This window comes from Macroventuria anomochaeta (assembly GCF_010093625.1).
Source record: "Macroventuria anomochaeta strain CBS 525.71 unplaced genomic scaffold BU25scaffold_5, whole genome shotgun sequence".
Taxonomy (NCBI): domain Eukaryota; kingdom Fungi; phylum Ascomycota; class Dothideomycetes; order Pleosporales; family Didymellaceae; genus Macroventuria; species Macroventuria anomochaeta.
In genome coordinates, this window is record NW_022985366.1 from 387,301 (window position 1) to 414,261 (window position 26,961).

Genomic DNA, 26,961 nt, shown 5'->3' on the forward strand with positions numbered 1-26,961 from the left:
TCACATTTGGGCTTGACATGAGATCTTCCACCTCACATGCTTACAGAGACAATCTCAAGCAGGTCCTATTCACGAAACGGTACCAGTAGGTACCTAGGTATCTAGGTACAACGATTGAAACAACAATGTTCGGTCGGGCTGACATTTTGGGACCCATCGTCTTCTATAGTCCACTCGAAACTTTCCGCCAACTTAGACTACCCACATCGTTCCGAACGGAGCCACAACAAGATACAGAACTGAGGCAAGAAGCCTCAGATTCTGCACGCAGAAACAGACCAATCTTTGTATGAGTTACGCCACATCCGATGAGCTACTGAAGTTACATCATCAAATCAGATGGGTGCAGGCCTTCGAAGAACAGAAAGCGGTGTGAGGGTGAGGATGTCTAATAGCGGCTACACCACTGCCATCCTCAACTCCCACTGTCAATCTCACTACCACAATGGTGTTCTGACACTCATAGGATCTGCACCTCTCCAACTCGACCACTTCGCTAATGACCGCTCTCGTATGTGCACTTGTACCACTACTGCGCAACCTTGACATTTTGACTTTCCAGCTGTCGACATCCTCTCCTTCTCACATTGTCTCAGATCAGCCGTAGAACTATGTTTCAACAAATGTGGCCTACTCCATATAAGAACCGCTGAGACTTGAACATCCAAGCTGTCTGAATACAGACCTTCAGATACCAGGGAACAGTGTAGGTTTGAGAAACTAAGATTGAATTCGATCGAGTCAACAACACCGCCATCATCTTCTGATCTAGTCTGCCGAAGCTCACTTGCCTTCAGCAACCAACTGCTCAATCCTCAAACCCACATGCTCAAGTTTATCACCTCGACTCTCTGTTGTACTTCCATCTACATCACATCTTCCCTCCGCAACCACCGCCTCCTCACTCCCCAACCGCCCATGTCTCTGCTCCCTCCTCCCCCACATCCTCACAAAAGCCCTACAACTCGGCGCGCACACAGCCAAGATACTGCTCACAATCTCTACTAAAGCCCAGACATCAATCGTATGCGTAATGCTCGCCTTCGGCACACCCTGCACAAGCTTCAAGCACACGAACCTAACCAGCGCGGCAAGTATACTAACACCCCCCATCGCAAACACAAACAGCAGGCCTGCACGTTCCGTCCCGCCGAACTTGCTCGCTCGAGTCCACAAGGCGTGCATTGGGATGCTGAGTATGACAATGTCGGTCGTGATGTTTGCGATTGTGGAGATGGTAACGCTGTTGATAGAGTGTACGGCTGAACATAGCGGTTTACCGGGTGGTGGGGACCAGTTGGCGGATACGGGAGTGCACCAGAATGCTATGAGACCCATGTGCAGGAGAAATGTAAAGAATGTGAACACGCATGCTACCAGAAGCGCAAGTCTTATGCGTCGACCCTGCAGGCTGAAGATGGAATAGTAAAACGCTAAGAAGGCTGCTTTTGCGCTCCAAAGGCTGATGTATATGAAGAAAAGACTGATCCAAGAGACATAGAGCAGATGTCCGGATTGAGAAGGTGGGACACCGTAGTACAGTGTCTGTGGTGGGGAGGAGAGGTACTGCATGCGTGTGGTGTTTTTCCAGGTGTTGATGCAGATGAGGACGCAGCCGGATAGCCACGAGAGGACGATGAAGGTGTCGGACACGTTTGTTGCGGGGGAGTGGAGAGTTCGTGAACGGGCTCGGAGGGAGATACGAATCAGGATTGGGAGGAGGGCGAAGGCCATAAGGGTCCAGTCTAGGGCTATGAAGCCAGCTGTTGCTGTGTCAGTATATCTGAGAGCTTGGATCTGGAGTAGCTTACGGAGTGGCAGGTGAATGTCGCTGTAAGCCATATCTTCAAAAGGAACTGTACGTCTCTATGCTCTTGGTGATGTATTGGGCATTTTGCTGTCTCATTCTGCGACCTTTTGTATGCTCCAACAGTCCAGCTCTTCCAAGTCCGACCAGGTCTCCGCATCACGAATAGCTTTACAGCCCCATAAGGTTGCTGACTATTCACATATTCTATCTGAGCATACTCGCATACATGCAATCCTTTTGCTGCAGATGTAAAACCGATCTGGGAATCGTGTTACTATTTTGGTGCCGACTTTGCTTACGAGAATGGGGCGATGCTTCGTTTGGTACAAATCTGGCGCGTGGCGGCAGGGGTTCTTGCAGGTCGCTAGGCAAGACTGAATGGCGCTGAAGACCGATGTGCTGCTGACGTGCATCGAACTTTATGTTCGTCAAGGTAATTGGCGGATCGTCCTACAATTCTGCAATGGTTTCGGCGACAATAATGTCAGCGTCGAAGGTGGACGCAGGCACGCAGTAAGAGAAAATATGCTCACCGCCAAAAGTCCTTCGCAACATCACGCTTAGCCTGCAACAGCCCTGCTTGACTTAAAAAAGTAAATAAGCTAGATTGTAGAGGATTACACTGGCTTTCCCTCCTTCAAGAGAAAGTAAACACTAATGTTTTGTTGTTATTAAGTTATAGACGTGCGATCAGGAGGCAAGGTGTCAGTGTTCGCAGTTTTAATAAGGGAAAGTAGCTGTTTGCGGTGGGCTTATTTTCCCGCACCGCGTGGCAGGGTACCGTAATGAGGACGAATGAGGCTCGATGGACAACGTGATTGCATGTTTACATTCGATGATCCTCTCGCAGAGGTATATACAAGCTATGCACAATGTTAGTACTACAAGTAATGCTTAGATAGGTGCAGGCTAGATGGCGGCTTAGTTGGGCCTTAGCAGCATAGCAATGGCGGCTGCTGCGATGATCGCTCCTGCAGCGGCACCTTGCAATATAGCAGTTGTGAAGTCGACTCTCCGCATCGAGATGGGTCGATCGCTCACGATATCTTCCGCGATGACAGCAGCCTTGCTTTGCCATAATCCGAGCTTGGCCCAGATCTTGTCGCTTGTCGACAATGGCTCCCTCATTTCTTCCTCAATGTTGATGGTCTCTTGCGGCGAGGCCTGGACGTTCCCAGGCATCAACGGTGCGGCACCAGGGACTGCAGGGTCGACTGCAGGTTCCACAACCTCCTCGATGATGTTCCCGATCTGAGTGCCATCCTCGTCTGTAATATGTAACGGTACCTCTGTTCCTGCAGTTGGCGACTCATTGATGTTGGGTTCAGCGACGATAAGCGATGCAGCGTGTGCAGGTGTGCTTGTCGGTTCAGCGACCTTCTCCACCACCGCCTCCGGCTCTGCAGGCTTCTGCGCTGGAGCCGCTGGCGTAGCTGTGGCAACACTTGATGGTTCGGTAGCAGGATTGGCTGCGACGTATGCGGTCGCAAAGGTAGGAGCGGGTGCTGCCTCAGCAGTGACCTTCTGTGCTTCCAGTGCGGTCTTGATTTCTCTGACCATCCGCCTTCTTCGCCATGGCTCGAGAATCAGTAGACTCAGAAGTAAAAGGAAGATGTTGACACCCATCAGACCGAATGTGACCCAAGTGCTGTTCCTTCGGATGGTGTCACTCCAAATCTGCTCTTCATGGTATTGCGCACGCTCCCTCTTCTCTAGGTAGCTTCGTGCCTCTTCCAATGCATTCTCGGCAGCCTCAACAGCTTCTTTGGCCTCCCTTACAGCTTTGTCGTTGATGTGTTCGGAGCGGATCAAGGACATGTAGCGTTCGAGATCACTTGACGACCAGGAGTGCTTTCGTTCGAGGAGGGCAACGACCTCTTTCTGCGAGACGGCCTGCTGTTCGAGAGCAGCATCGAGAGCTTCTTTGGTGGAGTCGATCGCAAGGCGGCGAGCTTTGACAAGCTTCTCTATTTGGTGTCAGACCTGCAATTCTCGTGTGTACTGTGCATGGACGTACCTTGCTCCTGAATCTCCCTCCTCAAAGCCTCGACGCCTGAGTAGTCCGTTCCAGTGTAGGTGTTGACCTTTTGTGTGACCACAGCAATCTTGGGCAGTAGCTCATCCATCAAGGCCGTGAAGCGCTTTTCGAAATCCGATCTTTGTCGTTCCTGGTGCGAAGGGAGTTGCTCGTCAGGTACACGCTTGACATTGTCAACGACATCATCTTTGTCTTGGCTGATGACCGGTTCTCTCTGTACAGGTATCTGCGTCTCCACCGGCGAAGAGGGCTCTGAGACGAGCTCTGGCGTGGCAGCTTTCTGTGGAGCAGGCGTAGGCTTCGACTGGGTGGACTGTTGTGCCTTGTGTAGAGCTTCCTGCTCCTGCTTCTTCCGTGTAGCTTCTTCCACCTGTTTCTTTCGCAAGGCCTCTGCTTCCCTCTTCTTTCGCAGAGCTTCCTCTTCTCTCTTACGTCGAGCTTCCTCCTCCTGCTGCTGCTTCTTCCGCAGAGCCTCCTCTTCTCTCTTTCTCTGCTGCTCCTCCCATTCCCTCCTCAGGCGTTCTTGCCGTTCTATCAGCTGCTCTGGTGTGCTGTCTGCAGATAGAGCTGGTTTTGGCTTCTGCTCGGTTGCAGGCGGTGGCATGACGATAGGATCGGAGGAGCCAGCCGGCTTCTTCTCGTCCGTCCATCTTGAAGAGCTCGAAAAGTGTCGCTGCAGCCATCTTCTCGACCCATTGTTGCCAGTCTGAGGCCTCTCAGTCCTCCTGATGGTGGTTGACGCCTGCCGGTACTGACAGGAGCCGCATATTGACGGCGATTGGGCGACGAAGCGTCCAATTGATCGAGACGAGGATGTTAATGTTGATGCATTGACGGTGTGAAAGCGTGATGCATGCTGAAGCAACGGCCTCATGCTTGTTGTGGGCAGCACCTTCTCATCGAGAGCCAGTGACGGTCGTCCACAAAAACGCTCTCGGCGGTCCGCCGAAGCTCGACGCGAGCTTGGACTGCCAAGCCAGCATGACGCCGTTGGTCCCTGGTGCCGTCCGAGTTGGCGGGATGCCGTTTTGGGGTCTGACGGCTGGCCCCTCTATCAACAATTTCTCAACCATATCTTCACTCGCTATCCTCTTCACGTACATACACGTTCTACTTTAGACGAGATGGGTGTTCAAAACGCTGCCGCGGACCTTCCCGCCATGAAGTCCAACCCAAAGGTATGTGGTTCAGTTCCGACATTCGGAACTGTTTTCCTGACTGCGCTACCAAAGTTCATCTTCTTCACCGACTTTGACGGCACAATCACCCAGCAGGACAGTGAGTCTTGAGTCCTTCACCGCGACCTTCCCGACTCTCCACGATCGCTGCGCTACGCCTCACCTCATCAGAGTTGCGTTGCCAACCAGTTTCGACTCACAACACACTGACTTTCCGTAAGGCAATGACTTTATGACCGATACAATTGGCTACGGCCAGGCCAAGCGCCGCGAGGGCAACATTGCTTGCTTGAACGACAAGATCTCCTTCCGCGACTCGTTTCAGGACATGATGGACAGCGTCACTCGCCCGTACGATCAGTGTATCCAGTACGTTGTCGACAACGTCAAGCTCGACCCCGGTTTCGCCGAGTTCTTCCAGTGGAGCCTGAAGAACAACATTCCCGTCGTCGTCCTCAGCTCAGGCATGGAGCCCATCATCAAGGCACTGCTGAAGAAGCTGGTTGGCCCTGATGCCGAGAAGATGCAGGTCCTCGGTAACCAGGTTGGGCCCAGGGAGGGCAAGGACATCAACGAAGAGGGCGGCTGGACCATCCTATTCAGGCACCCTGAATCAGGTTTCGGCCATGACAAGTCCATCGAACTGAGGAAGTACTCGTCGCTGCCTGAGGACCAGAGGCCAACCATGTTCTATGCCGGTGACGGTGTGTCAGATCTGTCTGCTGCGCGCGAGACTGACTTGCTGTTTGCGAAGAAAGGCCACGACCTGATCAACTACTGCGCGCGAGAGAACGTCCCCTTCACAGTATTCGAGGACTGGACCAACATTCTGGCGAAGTGCAAGGAAATTGTCGAGGGCAAGTCCACCGTCCAACAGGCTTCCAAGGAGGGCTTCGAGGCCTATAAGAGTGGCGCTGCTGGCATGAACATGGAGGAGACCACCAAATAGACGATGACGCACCATAAGATGGAGCGAACAGCCAATGCATATAGACGAGTATCTAGAGAGACATAGAGGAGATGCATTCACGACATAAAGATTCCCGGTAGACATACATACCACAGACTAGAAGCAAACAAGCACGATTTTCTCGCCATTCGACTCAAAAGCAGTCATCTACTTATGACTGCTCATAACTCTTGCTCACTCGTACTTCCGTCGTCTTCAGAATCGTGAGATTCCTCCCCAGTCCATGCGACCTCGGACTCAACGGCGCCTCATGCGCAAGAATACTCTCATCACTTGCCCCCGCCGCACTGTGCCTCCTCCCTACATCAACGTCATAGTTCTCCTTGCCCAGCACAAGAATCTCGTCATAGCTATCCTTCTTCTTCGACTCGGCGTTCGTGCTGACGTCGTGCATGGCGTAGTTGTCTTGGCCTCCAGTCCCAGTATGGCGGTCATCCTGTCGGTGGTACCCGTTCGACTTGAAGGGCCCAGAAAGACCTGGGCCGGAGCGCGAACCGGTAGAGCGACCTTTGGTAAAGGTGCGCATGTGGCCGAAGAAGTTCGCGAAGAGGGGTTTGAGGGTGGGGAGGTTGGAGGCTATGATGCCTACGTTCATTTCGACTCTGTTGAGACTGCGTCAGTGGTTGGCTTTAGAGAAATCGTCGAGAGGGGAAGACCCGGGGAAAGGCAGTGTTGGAGTGAGGTTCAAATAGAGGACTTACTGCTGCCAGATATAGTACCAGGATCCGTGGCCACTCCAATCACTCTCCTTGAGGAAGTTGGCTTGCATGGGCGTTTTGTAGATTGCGATTGCGGAGGCGAAGAGGCCCAGGCTGAGGATTACAGCCAGGCCGATGCGGGTTTGCAGGTTCACTTGCAATTTCCAGACCATGGGGATTGGGATCAGGGCGAAGATGAGGTCGGTGGCGATGTTGATGGAGGAGTTGAAGACGCCGACGTTCTTGAAGATGGTTGCGTCGTAACACTTACCGTCGCTGCGGAGGCCGTCAGTTTTATCGCAATGGTTGTGTGGTGTACGTGAAGCCTACCCGGTTGGAGGACGTAGAGTGTAGTCCCATCCTGCTGCTATTGGTGTACACTGGAAGATGATGGCGAATGTTGAGCCAACTGTGAAGCAGCCAATAAAGACTTGATGGTGTTGTTAGCTATGGTTAATCTTTTGACGCCGTGCGCGCTTACCCAGCATGCCAATGAGGAAGGGCCTCCATTTTGTCCGGTCTGCCAAACGTAGCAGGAAGAAGCCGATCGACAACTTGATGAAGCTGTATGCGAAGATGATCAGGATCTGAACACAAATGAGCCAAGCACAGCATATTGTGTCCGTGTCCCGCGTACCGAGTAGAAGTACATGAACTTGAAGAATGGAAATAGGTTCTGCAGAGGAAATGCTTCCGCATGCCGACCAAGTCCGAGATCGGTGACTTTGATGAATAGTCCTAGGCATGATATACTGAGACACTGAAAGTTGTGTCAGTGAACCCGTAGTTGTGGCGTTGTGGAGTTTCTCGTGGGAGCGTTGCGGGAAAGGCTGTGGCATAATTGTGAACATACCGCTGAAATGGTCATCATCACGTCTACGGTACGGCGTGGTCAGTAAGGATTGACGATCCGCAAATCATTGAACCTTAAACTTACCATCCCATCCAAAGATCTTCATCGTGAAGATGCGAACGTACAACCGCGCAAGTACCGTGGCCATTGCGAGTGCAAAGAGCGATGTTGTCACCGCCAGTAACTGCGGTGCCAGGTTTTCCGCCATATACTCAGGCGACCGCAGTGGCATCGTGGGCGGCCCTCCTGCTTGCCTCGACATCAGGAAGCGTTCCGCCATTGCGACGAAGTAAGTGTTGAGAGGTTGGGTTTCAAGTAAGAGAACGATACGACCGTTTGTTAAGTGGAGACAGCGACCAGGAGGTACTTCATACCTAAGGAAGTCTATGTAGATTCGATCAACTTCCAATTTCAGGTGTGCAATCCTCAACCCGTACAGAAGCGAACATGTGAACTACTGTGCCTGCCCCCTGTCAAGCACGCTCGCTCGCATGTTTGAATTTATCGACATTGGCTAAAGTGAGGACGTTCCAGGAGGATTTTGTGGCTCTATAAGCGGCTTTGGTATTGTCGACCGCCTAACAGAAGCTCGAAGAAGACGAACTCGTTTAACACAGAGAGTCTGAGCACAGTCTGTGGCGTTTAATAACGGCGGATTGACCATAAAGAGCTTTGACGCAGTCACTTTCTGTGCTGTTCTGTCTTGACACCAACAACACGGTGAAGACCCTTGGGTATAGGGGCGGAAATATAATGGCGGAACAGTGCTACACGTTCAGGTTGCTGGTACCTAACGAGATCCACCAAGATGTAGGACCGAGATGCAGGTTCCGGACGAACCGGATGTGTTGGTTCTGCTAATTCAGGCTAATCGGAGTATCGCATGATCAGTGCCATTGTAAGGCCCTGAGCTTCAGATGGGGTGTTGAATTGGAGGTCAGTGGTTACATGCTTTAGTATATCTTCCTGTCTGACTTTCGGGTTCTGGTTGAAAATGAGGCCTCTGAGAAGCCTCAAATTGTAAAATCAACTGAGGAAGATGGAATTATTCGTAGACACTTCGCCACTGATAGGTCTTCCGAGTGTAAGCTTCTCCGCTGTTGTACGAGGCGATGAACGTGCCGCTCTCAAGTTGAGGTATTCCAGAAAGCGGTAAGATGCCTGTTGACAGCATGGAGCTTGCAATTAGACTGAATCCTTTAGGTCTCCTGCATGTGTGAGGTGGATGATGGTGGGAAGGCGCTAGCGCTAGCGTGAAGCGAGTGGAGCCATGGCACCAGGCTTTGACGGCTGTCCCGTTGACCTCCCCGAACCGTTCATCGAACCATCTTCTCGACTCGAGTGGAGAAGGGTAGTCAAAATCGTCGCCACACACCCGCTGGAACTCGGTGAGATTTGTTGATGTGAGAAGATCTTCGAAGCTCAGGCTGCCTCTTGGCGTCCCCATGACCGCCGGGCACAAGAACCTGGCAAGAGGACGGTTCCGCACCCCCTTTCGCTTGCTCCAACTCCACGGATTTCGCAGGACTTCATAATAGCCTGATCTCAAGATGCCGGTTTAGCGAGCAGACATTGAAGGATTTAAAGCACGAGCACCCACACGGCTCGGAGCAAAATAATCTTTCAGTCGCGAGCCCGAACGGTGCCTGACCACAACAACGAATCCAGAGCCCTGTGTATCTCCAAGCAATGGGTCCAAGCTCACGGCACCCAATGAGAACAGACTGCTGAAGCATTCGAAAGTATTGCAGGATTCTACTGCGCCTCAATACAGCGTAGAAATCCTCCTTCCAGACCGAGACTCATGCAACCCCACTTTTTACGAACCTTGAGAGCGTATTGGAGAGAGACGGAGGATGGTAGACGTTGCAATTACCGACATGTCAGATTGAAAGGATACTAGTGAGCTACCCGCTTGTGTGCGACGGACATTTTCGAAGCCCGGAGAGATATCTCCAGGCAATTGCCGTTTTCTTATGGACCTGAAAGCATTTACAATGACTCGGATCCGCTTTCTGGACTCTTGAGGGGCGACGGAAATGATACGATTAAAGCACTTATGCCTTGAGTAGACTAAAGAGGGGTCCCTACCTTGGAAGTTCAGAGTATTTGAAGAGCCTCTGCAGCCTCGTCTGGAACCCAGGTCGCCTGCCGTTTCTTGCCTCTTCCCTTTATATTAATACTAATTCTGTAATATCAGTCGCTTTTTGCGTTCCACCACCGTATTAAACCACGAATCGTATCGATTTGCAACAAGCCATCTCCGTCTTCGCAAGCATCTCCACGTCGATCACTCCAACATGCGTACCACCAGTGTTCTTACGGCGTTTCTGCCTGCAGTACTCTCAAGTGTTATACCTACCACCGAGGAGTTCTCACCGGCTCTGTCTTTTGACAAGAGACAGGATGTAACTCTCCAAGGTTTTGGAGGAAAGATTCTTCAGGCTGATTTGTATGCTGGTGTTGCGGGTCTCAATCAACAGATCTACCAAGCTACCCAGCAAAACGGTCAATGGAAGACTTGCAACCCTCTCAACATCGTTGTTAGACGTGAATGGTAAGTGGCCATTTTCAGTACTGCAATGAGCATACTAACAAACCCAGGTCTGCTTTCTCTACAGCTGAGAAGAAGAACTACATCAAGGCCGTTCAGTGCATGGCGAAGCTCCCACCCAAGTTTCCAAAGTCAGTCTGCCCTGGATGTCAAAATCGATTCGATGACTTCGTGGCTACACACATTCGCCAGACCTTTTCCATCCACAACACTGGCAACTTCCTGCCCTGGCACAGGTACTTCACCTACGCTTACGAGAAGACACTGCGGGATGAGTGTGGCTACAAGGGCTACCAGCCTTACTACAACTGGCCGAAATGGTCTGACGATCCAACGAAGTCTCCTCTGCTCGATGGCTCCGAGACCTCGTTAGGCGGTAACGGCGTTCTTGGCTGCACCAACCAGACGTCCTACGGCATCCCTACCAATGTTTCTCCTTTGATCAACGTTCCTCATGGAAGTGGCGGTGGCTGCATCGCCTCTGGTCCTATGAAGGGCTGGCCTGTCAACCTTGGTCCCGTCTTCACCGACCTGACATGCACACCTAACAACCCCATCTTCAACTATAGCGACCCAACTACAGCCGGTCAGGTCGGTCTCGGCTACAACCCTCGCTGCCTGAAGCGCGACATCTCTGCCTGGACCTCAAGCCAGTGGACCAACGACGAGATGGTCACCAAGCTGCTGAACAGCAAAGATATGAAGACCTTCTGGTACGATATGCAGGGCGGCGAGAGCGCTTTCTCCAACAACTTCATGGGTGTGCACACTGCAGGCCACTTCACTGTCGGCGGTGACCCAGGGTCAGACTTCTTGACCTCCCCTGGTGACCCGTACTTCTATGGTAAGTCTCTTTACATAGCTGCTGATTATCACGCTAACTATCGCTCAGCTCATCACGCCCAAATAGATCGTGTTTGGTGGACATGGCAGAACCTGAACCCCTCCGCGCGCACCAAGGCTATCTACGGTACCACTGTGCTCGCTGATCCTACTGCACCCAACACAACATTGTCTGACTCTATGACTCTTGAATATGCGTTCGCTGGCAACATCACGGTCGGCGATGCTATGTCGACAATGGGAGGCCCCTTCTGCTACACTTACATCTAGACAACACTTCTATTGTTGTATAGAGACTTTCAATGTACATACTTTGACATGGTTCCAATGTACCGTCTCTCCAGTGCAGGAACAATTTGGGTACAAAACCTGCAAGGTGAGAGCTAGCTATTCGTAAAGACAATTCTTGTCGGACTCGGGAAATTAGAATCAAGTAATCGAGCGTGATCTCTGCTAGCACTCTTGTGACACCACCCTGAAGGCCTCCAGAGTCCTCTATCAAGAGCCAAGAGCCGTCTGCACTGATTTCTCCAATTCTAGACTTCAATGAGGAGGATTTATGGCAAGAAGGGCTATGTTCAATATGCACTGCACAAGGCCTTGTTTCCGGTTTTCTCGATCGTGCGAGAGAGTAAAGACAGCATCTATGATTCCGGTGTATGCATCAAAGGCACTCAACAATTTCGATGTCGCGCAGCCGCCCAAGGCAGCTTTGAATGAAACTTTCAAGACCTGCATCAACGTTCAATGCGCCGATTGGAGGGTGTCGTGCATTGCATGACGATCATGTGAGTTAGCGCACCTGGTGGTGCTGGCGCACCTGAATTGATGCGCGCCCTGCATTGCCAACGCATCACCGTACCAAAACAAAGCCATGTCCTCCAATCCATTTGTCCACGGCCGTTGGGCGATTCACTCGCGCTCTACTAAGCCGCATCTTCGCGGCTCCTTCATCGGAACCCCTCTTTCTGTGCCTTGAGCGTTGTTGATACGATCTGCAGCCTCGGGCGCTACCTCGCTAGCTTTCGGCGCATCTACAACGTTTGAGGCTACAGCACCGCGAAACACATTATCAACGACATCACAACAGACTACAGCGCCAGCAATACATTCAGAGATTGAAGCAAAATGAATACAGATCCTCTCACAGGACAGCAGCTGCCTGCAAGCGCGATTCAGCGCATCCTCTTCATTGCGCCCAAAGTCCATGTCTACCAGATTCCCCCCGCAACGTCCACGAAGGGGTATCAAGCCTCGAGCTGGACCGCGAACAACAACAAAATGCAGATCTTCACTGCGCGGATACGCATCGTGGAAACCTCGATTCCACCAGAACGCGAAGACGGCGACGAAAAAGTGTCTACCATGATCCTACTCGAGGACTCTAAGACCGGCGATCTCTTCGCCGCTGCACCGTATACAAGTGAGAGAGCTGTAGAACAGGCGCTAGACAGCAGTCGCTTCTTCGCCATAACAGTAGTGGGTGAGGGCAGGAAAGCAGTGCTAGGCATGGGATTCGAGGAGCGGAGCGAAGCATTCGATTTCAGCATCGCGCTGCAAGACGCGCGCAAGGCTCTCGGCTTCGAACCGAAATCGTCTGGCCCACCTGGCGCGAAAGCAAAGTCGAAGAAGGAGACCGAAGAGCCGAAGCGCGACTTCAGCCTGAAGGAGGGCGAGACAATATCGATAAATCTGGGCGGGCTGAAGGGAAGGCGGCAGAGACCAGATACAGAGAAGAGCCCGGGGGAGCAGAAGAGTGAGCAGGAGGCGTTGTTTAGTATTGCGCCGCCGCCGGGCAGTGGGGGCGCGTCATTTTTGCCTCCGCCGCCGAGTGCGAAGAGTGTGAAGGAGGAGAGGCGGCGGAGCAGACAGAATTTTGAGCCCACGCCAAAAGATCTGGGCTTTGATGACGGGGAGTTTGGCGAGTTTCAGTAGTGCTGCAAGAGGAGGACACATAGAAAGGAGGTGGGTTTTCTGCATACATGGAGTTCTGCATATTACTTTAGACCGACGAACCACGCATTGTACGTACAAGCTCGACTGTCCCAGTCATGACTTCGCGAGGCCTCCCCATGCTCATCTTAATCCACAGTTGTAAGACCTGGTGCTTCGTCCTCTCCCTGTTGGCCTTATACTGGAGGTGGTCGATTCCAGCAGCTGATCCGTTCCCTCTGAGCTTTGAGTCGCACGACCATGTCGCTATGTTGGTACCAGATGGGATTTTGGCTTTCCATTTTCGCATAAGCCCCGATGAATGCGTCGAGTAGCTCCAGAATAGGCTGCTTGATTCTGCTCTCACACCTATTTCTTGTCCAAAGCTTCTTCAGCTGAGGGAGAAAAGAACGGAGGTCTGCTTCATGTTCACCAAGTGCATTATTCAATGATCTTTTGCCATGAGAGTCTGATGGCAAATCGAACGTGTACTTCCATTGGATGCCCGCGTAAATGGACTGTGTACATAGTCTGGACCAGACAGCTAGCCTGCAGAATAGCAGGAAAAAGACTTTGGCGTTGTCGTGTGCAGGGTCGTATCCAGGGTCATCAAACCTCGCGAGGCTCCTGCGAGTACCAGAATTTGTGTGCATCGCTCTCACAGCATACAAGTTGCCGAATGGTTGGCAAGCTTTCCAGTGATTCTGTAATGTGTCGTCTAGAAGGAAATCTTTGGGTGGATAGGTGAACAACTTCAAAAGGCCGGGAATGACTTCGATAGTCAGGTTTCGATTGCGAGACAGTAATGCTCTATGCGAAGGTTGGAGGCTCTCAAGCCACTTGACAATGGCATTAAAGTTGAGGTTCTTGACCAGCCATGTGAACGAGGCCTCCGTGAAGTACATGTATGCCGCTTCGATGCGAATAGCGCGACATGTTTGTAGTAACTTTGATGGAGAGTGTCGTTTACGGCCATAGTTCATGAGGACTGGGCTTTGCAGATCGCCAAATGTATGAGAATAGATGAGAGTACGGAGCTCGGACGGAAGCGCAGCCAACGGACATGGTTTCGACGGATTTGAAGGCTTGATGTGATAAAGGTCTGCATTGTAAGCTATGCTCTCTCGGGCTCGCCTGGTAAGCGTCGAGGGCCGTTTCAACTTTCTGTCGGTTCCTGAGGTCCCTGAGAAAGTCCCTGAGCCTTGCGTTGTCGTCACATCGTTGGACTTTCCGCCATTGGGACTGGCTTTGAGGGTTGAAGAGGCAGTCGCACGTGCGAACGATGGAACAGCCATGTTATTCGTTATTCAGCTTTAGGGTCCAAAAGTAGATGCTGCGTTGTTAACAAGATGTCCCGGGCCACCAGAATGGATAGTGGATGCCTAGTCCTCGCTACCGGGAAATTGGGATGCTGCCTCTGGAGGTGCTCAGATTGTTGCAGGCACTTATGCAATGTTTTTATGGGTGGTTTGGTGAATGAACCGTCTGGCGGCTGGCCAGTATCATAAGTCGAATGAGCAGTGGTAGTTGCCTGCACGCCAGTGAGAGGAAAGAGAAGTGGGGCGCCACGTGAGCACGCGCCATCACTCCTGCCCTTTTGGCTCACCAACGCGTCGTGCCACCAACACCAACCGAGCTCAACACTGCTCCGATGACCAAACCGCTTGTGCATCATGGCCGATGATATGGATGTTACGCAGCCGTCGCCTCGCGGCACGAAACGAAAGGGTGACGATACACTACCACTTCCAGCGCCACGAAGGATCAAGGCACTCGCGCAGGATGTGGTGAACAAGATCGCAGCAGGAGAGATCATTGTTGCGCCAGTACATGCGCTGAAAGAACTGATCGAAAATGCTGTTGACGCAGGTTCGACAGCGTTGGAAATTTTGGTCAAAGATGGCGGCCTGAAGCTACTACAGATCTCGGACAATGGCCATGGCATCAACGTTTGTCTTTCTCCGTTTCGATTTATATATACTGACGCTCTCGCAGAAAGAAGACTTACCAATTCTGTGCGAGCGCTTCACGACTTCGAAGTTGAAGGCTTTTGAAGATCTCACCTCTATCGGCACCTATGGCTTCCGAGGGGAGGCGCTTGCAAGTATCAGTCACATTGCCCACTTGAAAGTCACGACAAGAACGAAAGAGTCGAGTTGTGCTTGGGAAGCTCATTATGCAAACGGCAAGCTGGCTAGCCCCAAGCCAGGTCAGAGTGCTGAGCCGAAACCTAAAGCTGGGAGGCAGGGCACAGTCATCACAGTCAGTCACATGCTCAAGCGACATCGACGCAGTCACTGACTGCTTGCAGGTCGAAGACTTATTCTACAACATTCCGTCGAGACGACGTGCCTTCCGCTCAGCAAGCGAGGAGTACGCCAAAATACTCGACCTGGTTGGCCGGTATGCCGTTCACTGCTCTGGTGTCGCGTTCTCTTGCAAAAAGGCTGGCGACAACTCTGGAAGCAGCGTTTCAGTCCCTGCTTCTGCCGAGACGAAAGATCGCATACGACAGATCCATGGTAGCGCAGCAGCAAACGAGCTTGTCAGCCTCAAAGCTGAAGATCAGCGCTGGGGTTTCAAGTGTGAAGGCTGGGTGAGCAATGCGAACTACAGCTCGAAGCGCACAAACCTGTTGCTATTCATCAACCACCGATCTGTCGAGTCACAAGTGATCAAGAAGAGCGTCGAACAGACTTACACCACGTTCCTGCCTAAGGGTGGTCATCCGTTCGTGTACCTCAGTCTCGAAATTGAGCCGCAGCTAGTCGATGTCAATGTGCACCCAACAAAACGTGAGGTGCACTTCCTGAATGAGGATGAGATCATTGCCATGATCTGTGACGAGATCCGTGAGAGTTTGAGCAAGGTCGACACGAGCAGGTCGTTCATGACACAGTCACTGCTTTCGAATCCAAATCCAAAAGTATCAATTGCTACACCTATGAAGCAGACGACACCTGGAATACCAGCCACAGATGATACGCCTGATCGAAGTGCCTCACGCGCTCCGAGAATAGGAACAAAAAAGCCGTACGAGAACAACCTTGTTCGGACAGATGCCTCAGCGCGCAAGATCACGTCAATGCTTCGACCGGAGCGAACAATAGAAGAAGCTGCCGAAAAGGGCGATGATGATATGGAGTACGAGTACACCGAACGAGAACCCATGGCTTGTCGTTTGACTTCCATAAAGGAGTTGCGTGCCGAAGTACGAGACGCCATGCATAACGAGCTCACCGACATTATCTCAACACATACCTTCGTTGGCATCGTGGACGAGCAGAAACGAATCGTTGCAATACAAGGTGGCGTAAAGCTGTTTCTTGTCGACTACGGAATGCTGTGCAACGAGTACTTCTACCAAGTCGGCCTCACAGACTTTGCGAACTATGGCCTAATCCGCTTTAACCCACCATTACCTCTACAAGATCTGCTCAAGGTAGCAGCAGATCAACAAAGGGGCAACGCCGGCGACGCAGCAGATGAGGTAGATTGGGACGAAGTTGTCGAGAGCGTCAAGGAGCTTCTGATCAGCAAATCACCACTGCTTAGCGAATACTTCTCCATCGAAATTACTCCAGAAGGGGAGCTCTGTTCGATACCGATTCTCATCAAGGGCCACATGCCTTCGCTGGCAAAGCTACCGCAGTTTCTCTTGCGCCTCGGGCCGCATGTGAACTGGGAGGAAGAGAAAGCATGCTTTCAGACACTTCTGCGCGAGCTGGCCTCGTTCTACACGCCGGAAGTCCTACCACTGCCACCTTCAGCTTCAAGTAATGACAACGGCAAAGGCAAGGGCAAGGTTGTGGAAGAGGATCCAGAGATCGCGCTCAGACGTAAGAAGCTCAGGAAAGCGGTCGAGCATGTTATCTTCCCTGCTTGCAAGGCACGGCTCGTGGCTACGAAAGGGCTGCTGAAGGGCGTCATAGAGGTCGCGAACTTGAAAGGTTTGTACAGAGTCTTTGAGCGATGCTGAAAGTTTGTCAACACCACAATACGAAAGGATGCAATGGCATTGTGTATCGATTATATATTCATTATTCATGTCAAGGACTATTGCAGCGCATTGCAGCACTATGCTTCTTTACGCAGCACCCCTCTTCTTCAACAGCTCATCCTGCGTCAAAAGCTCCTCTCCAGGCGCAGCCTCCACATCATGACTTGCCTGTACTCTTCCAGAGTTCTCATCGAATTCACTCTGCTGCTTGCGCACATGCTTTGCATACTTGTCGTGACCCTTCGCTTCTGGGACGGTGCCGACATCATCCAGGGTCTTTTTCTCAATGTTCGAGTTGATCTGGTCTCCTGTGCCGCTGAAGACCTCCCCGGTTGAGCCATGATCGTTTACGCCGCGAGGAATGTCGAAGGCGTTATCTGCGGCGTGTGCAGGGTTGGGGTGAGCGAACTCTGGGCCGGGATCTTTCTGGTCTGGGCGAGGTACTGATGGGATCTGGATACATTGTTAGATCGTTAAAGGACCAATAACTTTTCCATGAGCGAAACTTACCAGTCTCTGCTTGCCTGCATCTCCAGGAATGGTAGTTCCCTCAGCTGCCATGTCCTCAAGACGACCTCCCTGATGCGGATCTGTTGGTGCCATTGTGTATGGGTTGAGGTGTAAAACCTATAAAAAAAATCTAGTTTGAAGAGTACAAGGAGCTTTACTTGTGATCGATGGTCGGGTGAGCTGTCATATAGCTGTGAATTCGTGGTATGCAAACGCGTTCTAAACACGCCACCTATCCATTAAGTACTCTTCACATTGCACGCCTAGCTTTACTGAATACTGCATCGTCATTATGAGTTATGAGAAACGAATATTCGCTGATGTCATGAGAGTCGCGAAAGGATTACGAATGTAGTGACATTGAAGCCAAGCTCCCGTTGTGGGGTTAGCTTTGGGAGGGGCATTTGCCAAGTGAATGCACGTGCAGGGAGTCGCGACCCAGTCCGTTGGACGCGACTGCGATTGCGAATTGACATTCATCAACATCAACATCAACAGTCAATAATCAACACCACAACCGGACATAATTGCAGCCAACGTATAATCGACAGCACAATAGAGTATCACGATGCCGGCAGAACAGGCGTCAGTCGAAGTCCGTCGCAAAGCAGCCCGTGAGGTTATCGACATTCTTCACGAGATCGCAACTCTACTCGTAGGTTAAAATGATTATGTGTTAGGAAGTTTATGCTAAAATGTTAGAACACACACCTCGACCGTCAACAGCTCTCCTACTGTGTATCTTTGATTGAGAACGGTGCAAACCCTGAAGCCTTAGCAGTACGTTTACCTTTTCTTGTAGACTCTGCTTCAAATGTGGTCAAACAGCTTTCCTATACTGACGTAGCACAGTCAGTGATCCAGCAACTGCGCGAGCAGTATCCATTATCGTCAGTTGACGGCGATGCAGAGGTCTGAAGATAAAACTGTAAGCGCGCGCTGACCGTAATCGGTCACCGAAACCTGTGCAGCCTTGCACAAGCGCAACTATGTTTTAGATCGTCAGGCAAGGTCAGCCAACTGCATATGGGCGTCTGCCTATGGATTCAAAGCGGATCCTGCCGCTATCTTCGGGAAACGTAGAGGCAGTGTCGGTTGCCGAGCGTTAGTGTTGGTGTTGGATTCCCGATTACCGACATCCCTGGACGACCCGCATGCATCTTGGCCAGAAAGCTTGGGACGAAGTCTGATGGAGGGGGAATGCGGGGCACAGTTGGGCGCGCCAAGGGCTGGCTATCAGCCACATGCACTGTTATCAAACTCCTAGGATGATGCGATAAGGTGGAAGCACGATGGCTGTACGGGACGGCAGTCCTTTGTTCCAGCAGCTGAAAGAGGGGTTGAAAGTCACCACCACGCGGAGTTCTCGGAAAGCGATCATGCAACTAGCAACTTAGATGTCATCATTGGAATCTAGTCGATGCTCTACAGCCGTGTCTTGGGTATGCTAGGAAACTCCGAATACGAAATGCTGATAGCGAATGGTTGGGGTATCTCAACGAAAGAATTGGGTATCTTCCAAAAGAAACAGGTTTCAAGGAAAATTGAACGCCGCCCTCAATGTAGGAAATACGATCATCTGCTGCCCCAGGTGGGCGATGACTGGCGCTGTCTGAAGTTGCCCTTCTCGTCGGCCACCTTGCGTAGCGCCTTTTCGGCTTTTGCTTCTTGCTTGTCGAGGTAGCCGTTGTAGATTCCTGGGAGAATGCGCTTGGAGTCTGATGTCAATGTCAGTATTATAGTTGCAGAAGGTTGGACTTGTGACTGTACTCACTGGCATGATCTCCAGCAAACAAGATACCACCTGCACCCTTCTCTCCAGCGACCTTGACAGCCTCTTCCAGCAAGCCCTCTCCAACACCCTTACCTCTGTACTTGAGCTTGACTGTCCACCCACGAATAACAGCCTTGCCCCTTCTTCTCCTGCCGCGCTTCTTCGCCGCATCGTTGTCTGCCCATCCAAGAACAAGAGCACCGATGATATCGTTCCCCCATTTTGCAACAATGACACGGTCGTCACCAAGCCATTCCGTACCGATCTCCTCAGCAAGGCCAATGTACCCGCCAGTGAGCCATCGCACGAGGATGAGGAATGTCATCGTGATTCCGCCAGCTGTTGTACTAAAGATGAAATAGTCGCCGAACTTGCGCAGCATGTACTGTGCAACGACTGCCATGATAAGGCCCAGAGCAGCGAGGTTGATGGGGTGGAGGATCATCATCTTGCTGGCGACCTGACGCTGCTGGGCTACAGAGTCGGCGATCAGATTCAAGCCATCGATGCGGTCATCTTCTGATTCGGCTGTGTACGTGGAGAGCTGAGGGATCTCGTTCGTCGGTGGCTCAACGGGCGCGGAAGCTTCGCTGGACGGCATGATTTCGGCTTCGAGGGGTGATGGGTAGGCAGGCGCAGGCAGGGTCGAGTAGGACAGTGATGTTGGTACGTGTGGGTGCGATTGTGATGAGTAGTAGCTTCCGGCACGGAAAGTCGTTGGCGTACCCAATGGCGATGGCAGGTCCGGATCAATTCTCAAGTTCGCACTCAGAGATGTGAGGAATGCTGCATGGAGGTGTTAGTCATCGATTCTACGTTGTTTTCGCAAAGGTTGGTTCTTGACATCATGTCGACCACCAGTCACACGACCACCAACACCAAAGAATTAAACATACCAGCACTCGTTCTGAATCCAGGAAGCGAAGGTATCGCAGGAATGGCTTTTTCGAATCCCGAAAACTGATTTACAATAATCGTGTCTCCAAGAGAATACCGTTGCGGGAATGCATGCGGGCCCGGAGGGACTTTCAAATGCGAGGGAGGAAGTTGGCGACCCATCTCTTTATAACAAATTACATGTACGAAAACTCGCTCAGGGTCCGGCCTTGCGCACTAAATAACTCAAAAGGAACAAAACAGCATTAAACGAGTAACGTGTTCCGAAATTTAATAACAAATATGTGGGAAGCGGTAGTCAAGGTAAGATAGAAAGGTAGCAGCCTCAGAAAATTATGATGCACTGGTGGGAAAACGTGCGTCTATGTATTGGCTCAGCCAAGACGATGTACACACGGGGACGTGGCGTGGGCGTCTGGCGGCTCGTAGTGGGAATGGGTCCCAGGCGCGATCTTCACAGGCCTTATCCGCGCCAGAATGCAGGAGCTAGTCGGCGATTCCCTATTGGCGAGAGGCAGAAATGCACAGATAACGCTGTGCGCATTCACAGCCTGGGCCCTCGCTACTTGCGGGATTCTGGATGCACAGGACGAGCAGGGTTTGCAGATGGATTTGTTGGGCTTGAAAAGATCCGGGATGCATGCATCGCTGAGGCACACAGTTCGTGACTGAAACTTTCTGCTCTCAGGCTTGAAGTTAGATGGCTCCGCTGTTCTGTCATTATGATAGCGGGCAACAATGACACCTCCCGCGCTCATGCATCGCCAGTCTTGACATTCGACCTCGGGAAAGCGTACGCGAGCACGCGAGTTCTTGACCCCCGTGTCCGCTTGGGACTGGACTCTGCCACATCAAATGCACTCGTCAACTCCGCACTTCTCACAGACTTGAAACGAACTACTGGCTCAAACGCATCCTGCTCGTCTCAGGCCTTCCCCTGCACATGCTCGCTCTCGCCATTCAGCCCCAAGGTAGCGATATACCTGCATAAAGGTTGTAACACCTCTGTTATCAGCCGTCTTGTCGTCGTTCCTCCTGCACCCCAGCTCTTGATAGTAGCAAAGCATGGTAGATGGACCAATAAGCCGTTTTCTCTGTCTTGTGACTCTTGGCCATCCCCCACACTCCCACCAAGTGAACAACACCATGCAAGCCATCGATCGAATCCCAAATCATCTTCGTATCTCTCGAGCGACGTCCACCTAGCCCCAGTCCAGCCCTCCTATGCATTTACTTGTTCGCTGCGTACAAGTGCCGTCCCTTTAGCCAACCAACGTTGCAGTCTCCCCAATGCAGCCGTCTTACGTGTGTAGCTCCACGAATGACGATCACGAATTGTCATGCTCAACGTCAACCTTTCAGCCCGTCAGAGCCATCCGGTTGCGTTTTCAGGCGAACCGCGACCGTTCAGGTCAACGTCAAGTCGTGCACATGTTTTCTCAGCCAATGCGTTTCTTCTGACGCGTCGTCGTCTCCACCTGCTTTGTAAGTCATGTGCATGTTTCGACCTGTCATGCGTGTTTCAACCGTTGGTTTGGCATGCCGCATTGGGCGAGGATAGACGACGATGCACGGGCCGAGGGTGCATCCAGCCGTAAGGGTACGGTACCAAAAAGCTGCTAGTTTCGTTGTTTTGGCGGTGTAGCGAGTAGACGAGAGCTATAGGTTTGGCATTATGCGCTTGTTGGCTTGTCAAGTGTCAATGTTTCATTTTTTAGGCTTTGAAGCCAAACGTCGGGTGTCTGCCCTGACTGCACCCTTCCTATCAACAACAGCTCGCTCACGAGCATGAATTCAAAGTACATTACGAGAAGTAGGGATAGTTCGTTTTGCTGAACAACGAGAAGCCGCCCACCGGTCTATCATAACCAAACTGCACGAAATCACAAAATAACGCCGGTCTGCTATATGTCGAAAACTCCTCATGTGGTCGTAGCGCAAAACGTAGGCTATGAAAACTGTCGCCTCTGGGTACTCGCGAAAGCGATAAATTTTTGCAACGCACTGTATCGACGTCAATCATCAGATGACAGTGATTGGAGCAGGTAAAGATATTGTGTGCTTGAAGCTCACTTCTTTTGTTGTGTGTTGGGAGCAGATGCACCAGCACCGGGCTCAAGCGTGTGATCATGGTTGTCGCACCGAAGCACTCTGCCAGCCTCTTCTTGCGAGCACACCTGGCTGTTCTGAACCCATTTGTCGTTCATAATCTCTTCAAGTGTAGCACGCTTCTTCGGGTCGACCTCGAGCATTCTGCCGATGATGTGCCTGCTCTCCCTCGGTAATAGACGCAGTAGGCGCCAGGGTCCCTTAATAACTTGGGGTTGTTGCTGACTTTGGTTGATGGCTGCTATTGCTGAGGAGCCGTTTGATTGCTGGCCATCAACAGAAGGGTGACGTGAAGCTGGCGCAGACTGGATACCAGCTCGGTGATCGTCAGCAGAATGCTGAAGATCGGCAGAGGATTTGGAAGGACCAGTGATAGTCCTCGGGCCATCATTAGGTGGAGAGACGAAGAGCTTGTATGAGTTGTCCGAAATTCGGGGTGCCTTCCATGGGAAACGACGCAATGTCATGCAGCAGAAGATGATGGCCAACGACCAAATGTCCGTGGGTTGTGGATCGTACTTAGAGAGGTCGTAAACTTCAGGAGCCAGATAAGGGTCCGAGCCAACAATGCCTGGGGGTTGTTAGCGGAAAGAAAGATCCTAGCGCAGATGTAAAGCTTACCACTTGCAAGGACAACATCGTTCTCGAACGGATACCTAAAAACCGCTGCACTTCCAAAGTCAATGATCTTCATGATGCCGTGCTCGTTGACCACGACGTTATCCAATTTCAGATCTCGATGGGCCAAGCCCATGCTATGCAGGTAGTTTACACCGTTCAGAATCTGAAGGGTGCAGCAGGTCATCTCTTCGCGACTCATCTTGCCTGTCATGACGATGGCGAAGAGGTCGAATGGTGCATACTCCATCACGACATAGTAGTTGCCCTTCTCGTTTACCAAGTCCATGGTCTCAATGATGTTGCCGTGGTGAAGGGTGGAACCGATACAGAACTCGGCGGTGACCTTCTTGTTGTAGTCACGTTCTGATTCGTACGAATGTCTGGCACGGAACTGCTTCACAGCGAATGTCACGCCGTCACTGCTACGCTTCATCAATCGAACGGAGCCTCCAGCACCGGAACCGAGGACCTTTCCGAATTTGCCGTACTTGCTCTCGAGGCCATGGTCATCAGCAAATGGAACACTGGCCATTCCGTTAGTCATGGGTGGTGTCATAACACCTGCTTTGCTGGACCTAGCAGGCTTCTCGCGCTTGATGACCGGCGCCGGGTTCTTGTGCTTCTCCTTATCCTTATCCTTGTCCTTGTCCTTGTCCTTGTCCTTGTGCTTGTGTCCAATCTTGAAGAATCGCTTCAAGTTAGACATAGAGTCGTGTCCATGCTTGTGAGGCTTCGAATCAGTCTCTGTGTCCGAACTGTATCGGCTACCAGGTCGTCCACTGCCTCCAAAGATACTTGCTCTGCTGCTGGCACCATCCTCCTTGTCTGAAGCTGTGCCCTTAGACCTGGGTAATGTGGAAGTGGAGGAGGATGCAGACTGGTTTCGGCGACTGCGGCCATCACGGCCACCAAAGATGAAGCGCGCATCCAGTCCATCGAGGTTCTTTGGTTGGGGCACCCGTTTCGAGCGCGAGTACGGGTCGTGTTGATCACCTTGAGGTGTGAATGGTCGGTTTATTGAGGTTGGTGTGGATGTGCCGGGAGAGTGATATCCGGGAGTCTGCTCTCCACCCGATCCGGAAGGGCTGGCATCTCTTGAAGCTGGCAAAGAATCACCAGTTGGACCAACTGCAAACGACGGTCCATGCCTGGGGTGGGGTTGTACCACATCCGGTTCGACTACTGACGATGGTCGAGTTCGTGGCGCTGGCTGTGGGGAGCTTGGAGCTGCTACATTCTGGTTGACAGACGAGTCCATCGAGGTTGGTGGAGGCTCATGTGGAGGAGAGATCTGGGGAGTCATCATGGCGGGGTCGCTCGGTCGCTTTCTGTGATCAACCCCACTGGTAGGTCTTTCATCGCGAGACGAGGTGCCGGCGGGCGTCAAGGGCGGTGATTGTATGGCTTGAGTGACTGAGGAGCGGTGTGCGGAGGATTGTCCAGAAGGCGTGCGGGAAGCAGGTGAGGGAGATGGTGCCTAATCGTGTCAACTGCATGCTCAACGTCACTTGAAAATGTTTGCTTACTCGTGAGGGCGGCAGGGAGACTGGCTCAAAAGAGAAGTTCTCCATGCGCTTAGCCTGGACGCGAGACTGCTGCAATGTCGAAGACAGATTGCGTAGCTCCTGCTCGGCCTGAGGGCTCAATGGCTCTTTCGACGCTGTCTCCCCAGCGCCAGTGAGGCCAGTCACATGCTGGAGGGCGCCCTCGGGCTCAATTTCTTCATTGACATCGCTGAAGCGAACGGATTGCGGCGGCTGCTCTGAGGCCGGCGACGCCATGATGGGCTGGTGGGTGGTGTGGAGGATCACTGCAAGGGCAGTCAGTCACTGAGCCATGGCGAAAGCACAGCTCTGCTAGGTCGAGTAGCTTACACTAGGGAAAGATACGTGATCGACGAAATCGGACAAGCTTCACTTCGTCACAGGGCCGCTTTTGCTCGATTCTGGGGCAGGTGGGGTCTGCGGAGGATCCGGATTGATGCTGGAATATAGCCCTCTGAATTGCGATCGTGGGAGAGGAGCAAGAGAGGACGATTTCGGGGGTGTTGGGTTACTAAGCGCGCAAAGTCGTCATACTCTGGAAGTACTCCGGCCAAAGAGCTATGCCCCGCGCTACTGAGCGATCGCGTGCAGCTTGTGACGGATGGCCAGAAAAAGAGCGACCGAATGGAATTGTTGATACACGTTACTTGATAGCTCCGGTGGTGTCTGCTGAGACGGGTGGTGCAGCAAGTTGTTTGTCGCAAAACGAGAGAAAGATGATGTTTGGAGGGGCGTGGGTGAGTTATCACAAGCAGAAAGGGCGGATTACTCTTTTTGCTAGCCGCTGCACGCCGGATCAACACCTTGCTAGCTCATCGCGTCACATCAAGAGCCTCAACGCCTCTGGCACAACACCGTCCGTTCACACCACCAGCCAGCCCTCAACAGCCACCTGAGATACCCCCACTAAGATCAACATCCACCTGCTCCCGGCCTTCCTGTTCCACGCGTGCAAGCAAGTGCCCCGACCGCTCATCTAAAGACCTTCGCCTCACCTGCTCCCGGCCGTGCTACTCGCCGCAGCGAAATTTTTCGACCTGTTGAACAAATTATTTCAAGAGTTTTTTTACCCCTTCCAATAAGGGCCGTTTCACTACCAGTCACTTACGCAGTGTTTTTTGGATAGTGCCTCGCTCATCCCGTAAAATGTTCAGCTGGGCCAAGTCAGCGTGAGTGAACCCTTCCCCACAGCTCCCACGTGTTATGCGCGACACAGGTGTATGACGTGCATATACTGCGTGCAAAGTGTATTCATATCCTGACAGTCTGACAGGTTGTCCGCGGTTGCCGGTACCGAGGAGCCCATCTACGGCCCTGAAGCCATCCAGCCGGTTGGAAAGAATGCGGGCGACCCTGCGTTCACCGAGTTGACCAAGGAGAACTTGAAATGGCAGGCCCTCAACTACACCAACGTCGAGACGCAGACCTTCTACTTCAACTCGGACGCTGGCCACATTGGCTTCTTCCAGGTCATCTACAACAACATCTTCGGTGCGCGCACGACAGTGCAGTTCAACACCAAGCTCTTCTACCCCAACAACGAGAGGCCCTTCCTCTGGTCTAGTGATCCTCTGTCGAACCACGGCTTCGACGAGGGGCATTACTCCTTCCACGCCGATGGTGTCTCCATCCAACTGAACGAGGACGGCTCTGCATACACAATCAAGGCTGCAGTCAACAACAGCAGTCTGGTCAACGTCAAGTTCACCAGGACAGCTCCCGGCTTCCAGGGTGGAAAGAACGGAACCAGCAACTATGGCACAGACCCTAAGGAGCCATGGGGCAGCATGCACCACCACTTCTGGCCCAGGTGCAGTGTTGATGGCTCTGTCATTACCAGGGAAGGCGAGATCAAGATCGACGGCAGGGGAATGTTCAGCCACGCTCTGCAGGGCATGAAGCCTCACCACGCTGGTAAGCAGTCAAAGATCGAATTCCGCTAGGATTATATTGACAATCTGTAGCTGCCCGTTGGAACTTCGTCAACTTCCAATCACCCTCGTACTCGGCCATCCTCATGGAGTTCAAGACTCCCCCTTCATACGGATCGACCATCGTTCGAGTTAGTGGTATCGCTACAGACGGCAAGCTGCTCACAGCTGGTATCAACGGTGATGTCAAGCACCTCGAGACCAAGCAGGATTCGGACAACGATTGGCCTGAGCCTACATCGGCAAGCTACCAGTGGGTAGGCAAGACTGACGATGGCAAGGAGATCACAGCGGAGGTCACCGGTCCTCTAGGCAACAAGTACGACCGTGTGGACGTTATGGCCGAGGTGCCAGGCTTCATCAAGACCATTGTCGCATCTGCGGCTGGCACAAAGCCATATATCTACCAGTACGCGCCGAAGCTCACCATTAAGATGAAGATCGGCGACGAAGTCAAGGAAGAGGAGGGTGTCCTTTTTACTGAGGCAACTTTCGTCTCGTAAGAGTTCCTCACGCATCTATACCATCACGACTACCCTAGCATTAATAATAGAAAGCCAGGCCAGGAGCTTGAAACCTAATGAAGAATATTCCCTTGGATGTTTTGGCGCTTGTCCGCAAGTGATGCTTTCACAGCCATAGCGAGACATCGTGGATGCATCAGAGCAACGAAATATTGCGCTGGCTTGGCCTCCCGTT

The 26,961-nt window shown here is 52.1% G+C and overlaps 13 protein-coding genes across 13 annotated transcripts; 6 read left to right on the forward strand and 7 right to left on the reverse strand.

Moving 5' to 3' along the window:
• Positions 1-783: 783 nt before the first annotated feature.
• BU25DRAFT_488521 (uncharacterized protein) lies at positions 784-2,074 on the reverse strand (the record flags this gene model as incomplete). The annotated part of the gene is made up of 2 exons (XM_033711355.1): positions 1,812-2,074; positions 784-1,763 (listed from the first exon to the last, which is right to left on the reverse strand). Exons 1-2 carry the CDS (start codon positions 1,840-1,842, stop codon positions 784-786), a joined length of 1,011 nt encoding a protein of 336 aa, XP_033565268.1. The 5' UTR covers positions 1,843-2,074.
• Positions 2,075-2,731: 657 nt separating this feature from the next.
• On the reverse strand, positions 2,732-4,452 carry BU25DRAFT_455410 (uncharacterized protein; the record flags this gene model as incomplete). The annotated part of the gene is made up of 2 exons (XM_033709939.1): positions 2,732-3,777; positions 3,828-4,452. The coding sequence occupies 2 exons, from the start codon at positions 4,450-4,452 to the stop codon at positions 2,732-2,734; spliced, it is 1,671 nt and encodes a 556-aa protein (XP_033565269.1).
• Positions 4,453-4,942: 490 nt separating this feature from the next.
• Positions 4,943-6,098, forward strand: BU25DRAFT_407638 (uncharacterized protein). The gene is made up of 3 exons (XM_033705594.1): positions 4,943-5,026; positions 5,081-5,126; positions 5,248-6,098. Exons 1-3 carry the CDS (start codon positions 4,973-4,975, stop codon positions 5,973-5,975), a joined length of 828 nt encoding a protein of 275 aa, XP_033565270.1. The 5' UTR covers positions 4,943-4,972; the 3' UTR covers positions 5,976-6,098.
• Positions 6,062-8,209, reverse strand: BU25DRAFT_223974 (uncharacterized protein). The gene is made up of 7 exons (XM_033701352.1): positions 7,632-8,209; positions 7,548-7,570; positions 7,332-7,454; positions 7,176-7,281; positions 7,025-7,124; positions 6,698-6,970; positions 6,062-6,598 (listed from the first exon to the last, which is right to left on the reverse strand). Exons 1-7 carry the CDS (start codon positions 7,825-7,827, stop codon positions 6,148-6,150), a joined length of 1,272 nt encoding a protein of 423 aa, XP_033565271.1. The 5' UTR covers positions 7,828-8,209; the 3' UTR covers positions 6,062-6,147.
• Positions 8,210-9,421: 1,212 nt separating this feature from the next.
• Positions 9,422-11,359, forward strand: BU25DRAFT_223956 (Di-copper centre-containing protein). The gene is made up of 3 exons (XM_033701351.1): positions 9,422-10,104; positions 10,152-10,945; positions 10,994-11,359. Exons 1-3 carry the CDS (start codon positions 9,848-9,850, stop codon positions 11,212-11,214), a joined length of 1,272 nt encoding a protein of 423 aa, XP_033565272.1. The 5' UTR covers positions 9,422-9,847; the 3' UTR covers positions 11,215-11,359.
• A 385-nt stretch (positions 11,360-11,744) lies between these two features.
• On the forward strand, positions 11,745-12,976 carry BU25DRAFT_223948 (adaptin ear-binding coat-associated protein 1 NECAP-1). Its single transcript, XM_033701350.1, has one exon. The coding sequence runs from the start codon at positions 12,073-12,075 to the stop codon at positions 12,877-12,879; it is 807 nt and encodes a 268-aa protein (XP_033565273.1). The 5' UTR covers positions 11,745-12,072; the 3' UTR covers positions 12,880-12,976.
• Positions 12,977-14,416, reverse strand: BU25DRAFT_223947 (uncharacterized protein). The gene has a single exon (XM_033701349.1). It carries the CDS (start codon positions 14,169-14,171, stop codon positions 13,074-13,076), a length of 1,098 nt encoding a protein of 365 aa, XP_033565274.1. The 5' UTR covers positions 14,172-14,416; the 3' UTR covers positions 12,977-13,073.
• Positions 14,417-14,443: 27 nt separating this feature from the next.
• On the forward strand, positions 14,444-16,882 carry BU25DRAFT_437643 (DNA mismatch repair protein mutL). Its single transcript, XM_033709015.1, has 3 exons — positions 14,444-14,825; positions 14,872-15,138; positions 15,188-16,882. The coding sequence occupies exons 1-3, from the start codon at positions 14,550-14,552 to the stop codon at positions 16,853-16,855; spliced, it is 2,211 nt and encodes a 736-aa protein (XP_033565275.1). The 5' UTR covers positions 14,444-14,549; the 3' UTR covers positions 16,856-16,882.
• An 81-nt stretch (positions 16,883-16,963) lies between these two features.
• Positions 16,964-17,718, reverse strand: BU25DRAFT_446029 (uncharacterized protein; the record flags this gene model as incomplete). The annotated part of the gene is made up of 2 exons (XM_033709470.1): positions 17,387-17,718; positions 16,964-17,329 (listed from the first exon to the last, which is right to left on the reverse strand). Exons 1-2 carry the CDS (start codon positions 17,477-17,479, stop codon positions 16,964-16,966), a joined length of 459 nt encoding a protein of 152 aa, XP_033565276.1. The 5' UTR covers positions 17,480-17,718.
• A 191-nt stretch (positions 17,719-17,909) lies between these two features.
• BU25DRAFT_407644 (uncharacterized protein) lies at positions 17,910-18,783 on the forward strand. The gene is made up of 3 exons (XM_033705595.1): positions 17,910-18,041; positions 18,089-18,166; positions 18,239-18,783. Exons 1-3 carry the CDS (start codon positions 17,955-17,957, stop codon positions 18,302-18,304), a joined length of 231 nt encoding a protein of 76 aa, XP_033565277.1. The 5' UTR covers positions 17,910-17,954; the 3' UTR covers positions 18,305-18,783.
• Positions 18,784-18,785: 2 nt separating this feature from the next.
• On the reverse strand, positions 18,786-20,384 carry BU25DRAFT_407645 (uncharacterized protein). The gene is made up of 3 exons (XM_033705596.1): positions 20,057-20,384; positions 19,161-19,946; positions 18,786-19,104 (listed from the first exon to the last, which is right to left on the reverse strand). Exons 1-3 carry the CDS (start codon positions 20,217-20,219, stop codon positions 18,962-18,964), a joined length of 1,092 nt encoding a protein of 363 aa, XP_033565278.1. The 5' UTR covers positions 20,220-20,384; the 3' UTR covers positions 18,786-18,961.
• Positions 20,385-21,750: 1,366 nt separating this feature from the next.
• BU25DRAFT_407647 (Pkinase-domain-containing protein) lies at positions 21,751-25,049 on the reverse strand. Its single transcript, XM_033705597.1, has 4 exons — positions 24,662-25,049; positions 24,314-24,597; positions 22,788-24,264; positions 21,751-22,737 (listed from the first exon to the last, which is right to left on the reverse strand). The coding sequence occupies exons 2-4, from the start codon at positions 24,566-24,568 to the stop codon at positions 22,127-22,129; spliced, it is 2,343 nt and encodes a 780-aa protein (XP_033565279.1). The 5' UTR covers positions 24,569-24,597; positions 24,662-25,049; the 3' UTR covers positions 21,751-22,126.
• Positions 25,050-25,102: 53 nt separating this feature from the next.
• BU25DRAFT_360955 (oxidative stress survival, Svf1-like protein) lies at positions 25,103-26,861 on the forward strand. The gene is made up of 3 exons (XM_033703683.1): positions 25,103-25,500; positions 25,605-26,245; positions 26,296-26,861. Exons 1-3 carry the CDS (start codon positions 25,478-25,480, stop codon positions 26,763-26,765), a joined length of 1,134 nt encoding a protein of 377 aa, XP_033565280.1. The 5' UTR covers positions 25,103-25,477; the 3' UTR covers positions 26,766-26,861.
• Positions 26,862-26,961: the final 100 nt, after the last annotated feature.

Bases quoted from the DNA above. Each gene is read 5' to 3' on its own strand.
- BU25DRAFT_407638 (XM_033705594.1), top strand. From the start codon at position 4,973: ATGGGTGTTCAAAACGCTGCCGCGGACCTTCCCGCCATGAAGTCCAAC. The intron at 5,027-5,080 runs GTATGTGGTTCA...GCGCTACCAAAG, and splicing joins CCATGAAGTCCAACCCAAAG to TTCATCTTCTTCACCGACTT. The intron at 5,127-5,247 runs GTGAGTCTTGAG...ACTTTCCGTAAG, and splicing joins CACAATCACCCAGCAGGACA to GCAATGACTTTATGACCGAT.
- BU25DRAFT_223974 (XM_033701352.1), bottom strand. From the start codon at position 7,827: ATGGCGGAACGCTTCCTGATGTCGAGGCAAGCAGGAGGGCCGCCCACG. The intron at 7,571-7,631 runs GTAAGTTTAAGG...GCCGTACCGTAG, and splicing joins GAAGATCTTTGGATGGGATG to ACGTGATGATGACCATTTCA. The intron at 6,599-6,697 runs GTAAGTCCTCTA...CAGTCTCAACAG, and splicing joins TGGTACTATATCTGGCAGCA to AGTCGAAATGAACGTAGGCA.
- BU25DRAFT_223956 (XM_033701351.1), top strand. From the start codon at position 9,848: ATGCGTACCACCAGTGTTCTTACGGCGTTTCTGCCTGCAGTACTCTCA. The intron at 10,105-10,151 runs GTAAGTGGCCAT...TAACAAACCCAG, and splicing joins ATCGTTGTTAGACGTGAATG to GTCTGCTTTCTCTACAGCTG. The intron at 10,946-10,993 runs GTAAGTCTCTTT...ACTATCGCTCAG, and splicing joins TGGTGACCCGTACTTCTATG to CTCATCACGCCCAAATAGAT.
- BU25DRAFT_223948 (XM_033701350.1), top strand. From the start codon at position 12,073: ATGAATACAGATCCTCTCACAGGACAGCAGCTGCCTGCAAGCGCGATT.
- BU25DRAFT_223947 (XM_033701349.1), bottom strand. From the start codon at position 14,171: ATGGCTGTTCCATCGTTCGCACGTGCGACTGCCTCTTCAACCCTCAAA.
- BU25DRAFT_437643 (XM_033709015.1), top strand. From the start codon at position 14,550: ATGGCCGATGATATGGATGTTACGCAGCCGTCGCCTCGCGGCACGAAA. The intron at 14,826-14,871 runs GTTTGTCTTTCT...ACGCTCTCGCAG, and splicing joins ACAATGGCCATGGCATCAAC to AAAGAAGACTTACCAATTCT. The intron at 15,139-15,187 runs GTCAGTCACATG...GACTGCTTGCAG, and splicing joins GGCAGGGCACAGTCATCACA to GTCGAAGACTTATTCTACAA.
- BU25DRAFT_407644 (XM_033705595.1), top strand. From the start codon at position 17,955: ATGCCGGCAGAACAGGCGTCAGTCGAAGTCCGTCGCAAAGCAGCCCGT. The intron at 18,042-18,088 runs GTAGGTTAAAAT...CTAAAATGTTAG, and splicing joins ACGAGATCGCAACTCTACTC to AACACACACCTCGACCGTCA. The intron at 18,167-18,238 runs GTACGTTTACCT...GACGTAGCACAG, and splicing joins CAAACCCTGAAGCCTTAGCA to TCAGTGATCCAGCAACTGCG.
- BU25DRAFT_407645 (XM_033705596.1), bottom strand. From the start codon at position 20,219: ATGGGTCGCCAACTTCCTCCCTCGCATTTGAAAGTCCCTCCGGGCCCG. The intron at 19,947-20,056 runs GTATGTTTAATT...ACCTCCATGCAG, and splicing joins TGGATTCAGAACGAGTGCTG to CATTCCTCACATCTCTGAGT. The intron at 19,105-19,160 runs GTGAGTACAGTC...CATTGACATCAG, and splicing joins GTTTGCTGGAGATCATGCCA to ACTCCAAGCGCATTCTCCCA.
- BU25DRAFT_407647 (XM_033705597.1), bottom strand. From the start codon at position 24,568: ATGGCGTCGCCGGCCTCAGAGCAGCCGCCGCAATCCGTTCGCTTCAGC. The intron at 24,265-24,313 runs GTAAGCAAACAT...TGACACGATTAG, and splicing joins TCTCCCTGCCGCCCTCACGA to GCACCATCTCCCTCACCTGC. The intron at 22,738-22,787 runs GTAAGCTTTACA...AACAACCCCCAG, and splicing joins CGATGTTGTCCTTGCAAGTG to GCATTGTTGGCTCGGACCCT.
- BU25DRAFT_360955 (XM_033703683.1), top strand. From the start codon at position 25,478: ATGTTCAGCTGGGCCAAGTCAGC. The intron at 25,501-25,604 runs GTGAGTGAACCC...ACAGTCTGACAG, and splicing joins TTCAGCTGGGCCAAGTCAGC to GTTGTCCGCGGTTGCCGGTA. The intron at 26,246-26,295 runs GTAAGCAGTCAA...GACAATCTGTAG, and splicing joins CATGAAGCCTCACCACGCTG to CTGCCCGTTGGAACTTCGTC.